The sequence below is a fragment of the Hipposideros armiger genome, unplaced genomic scaffold (assembly GCF_001890085.2).
Source record: "Hipposideros armiger isolate ML-2016 unplaced genomic scaffold, ASM189008v1 scaffold_682, whole genome shotgun sequence".
Lineage (NCBI taxonomy): Eukaryota > Metazoa > Chordata > Mammalia > Chiroptera > Hipposideridae > Hipposideros > Hipposideros armiger.
The window spans coordinates 590,353-598,710 of NW_017732032.1; the positions used below are offsets into that span (position 1 = coordinate 590,353).

General features: G+C 36.8%; 1 protein-coding gene across 2 annotated transcripts in view; it reads right to left on the minus strand.

Annotated features, from left to right (window-relative positions):
* APOO (apolipoprotein O) overlaps positions 1-8,358 on the minus strand; it is a 63,148-nt gene that overhangs the window by 24,550 nt on the left and 30,240 nt on the right. For both annotated transcript variants that reach the window (XM_019626517.1, XM_019626516.1), the window contains 2 exons: positions 6,570-6,624; positions 3,023-3,118 (listed from right to left, as the gene is read on the minus strand). In XM_019626517.1, the coding sequence (XP_019482062.1) occupies positions 3,023-3,118; positions 6,570-6,624 (151 nt within the window). The remainder of the gene's footprint in view (positions 1-3,022; positions 3,119-6,569; positions 6,625-8,358) is intronic.

Sequence of the window (8,358 nt, forward strand, 5' to 3'; positions counted from 1 at the left end):
GGACACGGAGTAGAGTGCGGGAACGGATTCAATGGAATTGTAATAGATAAGCATGATATGGGGGTGGGAGGGCAGTGGATGGGGGGAGGGGGGTTTTTACTTTGTGAGGGTGAAAAGGGTAACTATTGCATTGTTCTGTACACCTGAAACTAACAATAAATTAAAAAAAAAATTGCATGATCTCACTGACATGTAGAATCTAAAAGAAGTCAAAAACTCAGAAGCAAGGGTAGTTACTACGGGCGGCGAGGTGGGGGAAACGGAAGATGTTGGTCAAGGGGTACAAAGTTGCAGTTATGTAGGATGAAGTCTAGAGATCTAATATGTACCAGGGTGCCTATAGTTAATAATAATGAAGTCTGGAAATTTACTAAGAGGAGATTTTAGGTGCTCTCATGACAAAACAAGGTAATTGTATGAGAAGATACGTTAATTACCTTGGTTGTAGTAATCATTTCACTATATATATATATATATATATATATATATGTGTGTGTGTGTGTGTGTGTGTTGTACACCTTAAATATATACAATTTTTTTTAAAAAATAAAATTTAAAAATAACTGAATAAAATGTTAGACTGAAAAAAAAAAAAGAAAGAAGCCCTACCAGGAGGGACCTTCTGAGCCCATCCTGCTGCTGCCAGCATAGGGGACCATCTACCTGGTGGGGCCTGAGGATCACTCGGGCCACCCATAAACATACCTACCATTCACTCCTCTTGCCTAGTGACGCCCTGATGTTGTTCACCTCAGGCCCTTTTCCCCAGCACCCACAGGAAAAGACCTGTTGCTGAGTATGTGTGAATGAGTGTGTATGCACATGCGTACTTTCTTGAAAAAGAATTAAGGTTATAAATTATTTTAACACTACTGAGCTCTCACAATAAAAGGAAAATGAGGAACAAATAAACAAGAAAACAAAAACAAAGGACAACAAACGAACAAGACAAACAAAAACTCATAGACACAGACAACAGTGTAGTGGTTACCAGGGGATAAGTGGGGAGGAGGGTGGGAGAAGAGGGAAAAGGGGGTCAAATATATGGTGATGGAAGGAGAACTGACTCTGGGGGGTGAGCACACAATGGGATATACAGATGATGTATTACAGAATTGTACACCTGAAACCTATGTAACTTTACTAACCAATGTCACCCTAATACATTTAATAAATATTAAAAAAAACAAAACCAAAGGCCTAGAATCCACAGTGGTGGGTTGTCCTTATGCTGCTGTTCTGCCCAGGAGAGCACAGTCCCCAATCCTCTTGAGGATTGTCACCCCAGTGGATGTGTGTGTGATAAACACTCAACAGTGTGGGAACGTAAGCACACCTGGCACAGGGAGCTTTCTTTAGGGCTGCAGGCAGGCCTCCCCACATGCTCTAACAATGGCGAGGGAATGGAGCGCTCATCTCCCTGCATTCTACATTCCCAGCTCCCTAACACTAGACAAGGTTCCAACACCCAGGCCTTGGGATTTTCATAAGTGCCAACACTACCTAAATAAGACATGGATGCTTTTCTGGACAGTTTTACAGAAAGTGGGGATGGAAGAGGGGTGGGAGGAAAAGAAGTTGGTTTAACTCTTTTGCGAGTTAATTAGTAAAAATGAACTCCAAATTTAAGTCTTATATATTCCGCACAACACAAGAGGAGGGCACAGAAATTCCGACAGGAGCTCATTCCACAGGTGGGAGGGGTGGCGCCAGTGCAGCGGCTCTCCAGAATTCTAAAATAACAGCTAAGGCATGTACGGCAAACGTTTTTAAAATTGGAGGAATAGGTGCCAAACTAGTCTCTGTAGTTATGTGAGTTTGATTAGAGGGTTCATTAACTTTCAGTTTTAGGGATTTTTTGTAAAGTCTGAATGTTACAATCAGTGAAACTTCAAGTAGTTCATAATTCATCTCATTATAGTGAAGTATTTCATCATCCTTCATTTCCTATGTTTTATAATCCAGCAGAGTAGTGTAGTAATACTTTTAAGATGACACTGTGAACTTTTAATTGTAAGTGTTTAAAAATATTTATATCATCTCTTATTGAAGCTATGACACATCAAAAAATCAGTAAAATCTCTGAAATCACTGTTTTAACTGTGGTTATAACCTGATCTTAATAGTGAAACTTGGGAACAGGGTCTCAGGTATGACAGACTTTGGTTAACAAAAGTTCACTCTTTCTGTACCAATGAGCAACAGTAGTTTGATCAAGTAAATGTGCCTATAAATGATAGCTACCATATTTTGCCATGTATAATGCTCCCCCATGTATAACATGCATCCATGTTTTGGGCCCAAACTTTCAGGGGAAAAAATCTTTTGTTTTAACTTTTTAATTCAAATTTTTATTTGTTTACATTTAGGTACTTGTTTTTTGTATTATAAAGGAATTTTAGCATTTATTTTTTTAACGTATTATGGTACAAGAAATTTTATGTAACAAATAATTACAAAAGAACAGATACAAGGTACAAAAAATGTTATGCACCGGTAATAAATTTATGATATGTATGCATAACAGAAGGCCAAGAACTCTGTCATTGTGAATTTGTCCTAAGTTCAACAAAACCGATTATCATGTTCCAAAATATTACTCTGCATACGGGTATTGTTATTGACTTCTAGAGTTACACTTTTAACTCATAAGCATAAATAAAAGAATTAAAAACATTTATATATAGATACGGAATTATTACTACCCATGTATAGTGCGCATCCTTATTTTTCCCTCACAAATTTGGGAAAAACGTGCACATTATACATGGCAAAATATGGTAATTTCTTTCTCAACTAAAGAGTATACAATTTCTTTCATTTTATTTTTTACAATTTCTATATATGCTTAAAATCAAATATTCTGGAGAAAATAACCCTATCAATTATATATTAAGAAGGCCATACTCAGGATCCAGCTCATTATTCTGAAAACTGGTAAATGAAAAGAAAGAACCAAATATATACCTTATCTCTCCCTTTTGAACTATTTTTAAAAAAACACCCATAAAACTGTACTTACCTCTAGCCAAAAGAAGTCCAACAATGCCAGCAAAACCAATAACACCAAGTCTTGGAAAAAATCCAGGAGGTGCATTTTGGAGATATTCATAGCTGTCTACAATAGAATCACACCAGGAAACAGTTTCCATAAATTGCGCATTAAAAAATAAAACAAAAATAATCTTATATATTACTAGCATATATAGTATCAAATGCTTTTCAAATAATGTACACATATTCTTGGCTTTCTCCTAATATGCCTCTTTTCAACACATTCTTTTTGTGTGATATACTGTATATACATTTACTATCCACATAGCAAGTATCCACTTTCCAAACACTTTTGGTCTGACAACCTACTGACAATACAGTAATATTAAGTTATCTTCATCCTAAAGGTAACAGATCTGAATCAACTGTTCATCTGAGGAGAGATAGAAATTCAGGGCTATCCAACCTCTTGTCATCCAAACACAGAAACACAGAATACAGGCATACCTTGGGAGATATTGAGGGTTTGGTTTCAAACCACTACAATAAAATGAGTCACATGAATTTTTTTGGTTTCCCAGTGTATACAAAATTATGTTTACACTGCAGTGCAGTGTATTAAGTGTGCGAAAGCATTGTGTCTAAAAAACAATGTACATACCTTAATTTTAAAAAAAACTTTACTGCTAAAAAATGCTAACCATCACCCGAGCCTATTGGAAAAATGGCGCCAATAGACTTGCTCGACGCAGGGTTGCCACAAACCTTCAATTTGCGAAAAACGCAGTATCTGCAAAGTGCAATAAAGCAAAGCACAATAAAACAAGGTATGCCTGTAGATTTGCATAAATCTATCCGTCTCTGAAGCTTTGCTGCTTGTTCTCTGAAACTCAGGAACCAAATACATTAGACTCAGGGAAAAAGGTATCCTTTGCCATCTGAGCTCATTGGAATTCAAGAACAGAATAAATTTGGATAATGAAGGAAACTCGTAGTGCAAGTCTATGCGGGAAATAGTCACTGTTGATAGTGACAAAATAAATAAAAATAAATGCAACACAGGAGCCTATTTGCCATGCCTGAACATGTCTTATACCTCATTCACATGGTGCCGCCTGTTCTCTCCATTGAGCCAATCCCACTAAGTAACAGCCAGCTCTAAGTCCTACTTCCTCAGAAAAGCCTTTCCTATGCTCATCAGCCCACATACCTCTCTTCCTCCTCTAAAGTCCCATCATATTTATTCTCTACACAATCATGTGGTACCTAATTAACCATCTTGTGTTTAATTAATCAGGAGTATATTTTATGACTCCTCAAGAACATCCATTCCTTAATGGTGGATTGCTTAGATTTCCATGTTACTTTCCTCAGTGGTCATAGTGGATGTTCACTCAACAGATAATTTATTAAAAATGCTGCTAGGAGTTGATGGATACTGAATGAATTAACAAATGCATTTCAGCTAGGTCATGACTTAAAAAGCCTTCACATCTCTTTCTCAACCTCATCTTCGGCACTCCCTATCCACTTCCGGTTTCTGGCACACGCAATACTGAGTCTTACCTCCAAGCCTTGATCACGTTGTGCCCTGTGTGTGCAATGCCACTCAAGTCCCACCCCACCCTCCCACATTTTGGTGTGGCTAACTCTGTTCCTTCAAGATTCAGCTCAGAAATCTTTCCCTGACTGCTCCCATCTCCCCAGTCTCTATTAAAACTAGTCTCCTTCCTCTATACCTTCGATAGAGGTCTGTGACTGTGTTTGTGCTAATATTGAAAAATGTATTATACTCAGTGGTTGGTATCACTGTATTAATTAGCCTGCCATGATGGTGACTTAACAAATGTAAGTGGGATGCACTAATTGGAAGAGTCAGTAATTCTCTCCCCCAGATAATACCAGACACATGCCAGTTTTCCTCTTCCTGAGTTCTCTGGGAAATACAGTGATCATTTTAACCACTACTGTAGGACTTGTGTTGTTGGTATCAATTCTCATCTGGCCTTTTACTTATTATGTCTTTAACCTAGTTTTAACTTTCCATCTTCTAATCTGGGTCATTTGAAACAATTTTCTACTTCTCTTTATTTTTGCCTACCGGTACAGTGTTTTCAGTTTTAGGCATGCACACAGAGCACTTGCTAGAAGGCCAACCAGATGGCCTTGGTGAGCTGAGCTGAAGTGGGTAAATTACCGACAAAGAAATGGGAAAGGACGCATGCTGTAAGACTGCACCGAAGCCGAAGCCCAGCTTCTGGTAACATGTCTTGGCCATGACTGCTGTGAAATGGAATGACTGCCTTGGCAGACAACAATACAACTCACAATGGAACATTTCTTCTCAAGAGCCTTTGCAGTAACTATGAGTCCAAGAGAAGAAAAAAAGACATACTGCAAATAATGCCTACTGTTATGCATCAATGGGACATGACAGGTGACAATGAAGAGGACTCCTCAGTCACATATGTACAGATAAAAGATCAGTTCTTTAGTTTCCTCAGGTAAAAAAATGAAGGTAAAAAAGCACCTGTCAAGGGTTGTTACAAGGATTATATATAAATTAATATTTTTACAGCATTTCGACTAGTTCTGGCACATAATAAACATTAAATAAATGTTTATGAAATTAATAAAATGAAGATGTTACATATTAACATACATGAATAATTTAAAGAACTGGTAGGCTATTAATATGTCTGTCTTCGAATAAAAAAATCATTTATCTGGTAGTTTCAGGGTTATCAGCACATCAATACTCTATGATGATCTTCGCCAAGAAATAACTATACTCATGTATGTTTTATTCCGTCATGGAAACAAACACTTGTAAAAACAAGAGTTTGATTTCCTGAGATGCCCAATAAGGGGAATGAAATACGTTAGCAGTTCCTAACTGAGATTAGTCATAGACTGTGAATCCAGTTTATGAGGGTATGTGTTAAGTGGATGTGGCAAACAATCAAGGACAACAGAAAACAATGAAAAAAATGTAAAAGCACTACTAATTATGCAATAAGGTCTTTCCTAGGCACACCAACCCAGTTCCTTCCTGCCCCAAACTTCTTAAGTTTATTAACAGCTGTGCAAAAGAGCTCTCCTGGTTCTGGAACCCTACTGATGAGTTACTGTGAGTTAGCATGAGTTAGGGACATTGCACCTGGAAAAGATTTAAAGAAAAAAAATCCAGTGTATCTGCACTTGCTAGCCCAACAATCCTAATGACCTTTTTTTTTTTAATTGGGGGAACAGTGTGTTTTTCCAGGACCCATCAGCTTCAAGTCAAGTAGTTGTTTCAATCTAGTTGTAGAGGGCACAGCTCACTGGCCCATGTGGGGATCGAACCGGCAGCCTTGGTGGTAATGATCTTAAAGAGACTTACCTGAGTGTTTGGGGACACTAATCCTCTGAAATCTAATGAAAAGATTGTCTTTCCAGAAAAACTTAATGCAGTGCTAAAATTCTGCATACAATTTTAAGGAATTCACAGATCTCCTGGAGCCCATCCTTGGAACCCCTGTTAAAGATTCCAATGTTAAATGAAAGTGATTATACCTTATTAAAAATCAACTTACCTAACCCCCATTGAACCAAACTTTGCATCTTGGGCTCAGTTTGGGAGTATACTTCCTAAAAAGGCAAAAAGGAAATAAGTTTTGCTGATTAGGAAGTAACAATAAATATACTTGTCTTTACTGAATAAATTATCATATTATCAATACTTTCTGAACAAAGGTATACTGTCTATCTGGTTTTTTGGTTTTTCTTTTGTAATTTCCCCTTCACCACAAATTGCTCAGCAGAAAGGCTTATGATTGCCACAAGAAGCAAAGATTTCAAGTAGAGTAGTTTCAACAACCCAGCCTTTTCATTCTCTACTAAAATTGAAGAGAACAGACAAAAATCAGTCCCTTTGATAATTAAAGTGGCAATTCTTTCCCTGTGAGAATAAATCTGTCTTTCCTATTAAATCTATTTCCTGATTTGCCATGATTTTAGAGCCTGTATCTGAAACTGCCCATTTGAAACAGGAATGACCAGCTTTAATGAGACAAAGAAGTCTATGTCTCAGTTTGGAAAGATACTTACCCTAATCCTGAAGCAAATGAAATGTTAACGTTCGCTTAACAACAACAAGAAAAAGGCTTTCTACATGAACATCAGATGACCCTAAAGAAAACAAGGGACTAGCTAGAAGGTACCCACCTTCAAGAAGCCTACAGTAAAGATAAAGAGATACACAAGTATCATAGGGTATTGGAACCAGCTGCCACTTGAAAAAGGATCAGTTTTATTTAATCTAATTCAAGTCAGAACAAGTTGTCCTAATATTGTTAAATGACCTCAAATAATAAATACTAAATCTAATAATAAAAGCACTGATATGGACAGTGGAAATTAAAAATTTTAAAATAAGTTCTGGATGAAAACTGAGTCTATAAATCTCAAGAACATAAATAATAAAGAACATAAAAAATCTGAATATTGCTAATTAAAATCCATTGTTGTTGTTTTTCTGCCCATAAAAAAGAAAAAATACAGATCAGTGTCTAGAGTGACTACCCACTTCTTTTAGTAGCATAATCTTTTTACTATGAAGAAAAATTACATTAGTTGTTGAAGAAAGGGGTTAGAAATTGTTGGCCTAAAAAAGGAGCCAAGAATTAGAAATATTTATATTTATAAAGATTGTATTTTATAGGAAAATAAAACCATTACAATCACAAAAGTTTTTATGTAGTAGTGCAAATAAACATGTTGATAACTATTCTATCATCTAAAGAGGTATTTTGCTGCACTGAGTATCACACACAGACAAAAAAAGTAAAAACAAAAGGTTGAAAGCTGAAGAGACAAAGGACTTTTATAACCAGAGAGAGAGAGAGAGAGAGAGAGAGAGAGAACAGTAGTCATAGCTACATGATACAAAAACATTTGCACAAATTGCTGACCTTATCTTAATCACCAGGACGTGGTTTAAAAATCTTCCAGAACAGGAGAATAAAGTGTAAGCGTTTTACAACACATTATATATAAAGTCTTTAGGTGTTTCATACATAACTCCATAACATGGTTATGATACTTAAATAAATGGCCTAATTTATACTGTTGATAGAGTCTATGCTTACTTTGTTCTTTCAAATTGGTTCATCACTGATTTACACAGTGGAAATTAAACATTTTTTTTTAAGATTTTTATTGGGGAATTGGGGGGATGGGAACAGCGCTGGGGAACTGGGGGAAGGGGAACATACAAGTTGCTGTCATTTTTGTTCTTCAATCTAGTTGTGGAGGATGTTGCTTCACTGGCCCAAGTTGGCACCGTCATTGCGCTCTTCCCAGGCGAGGCAGATCAGTCGCCGG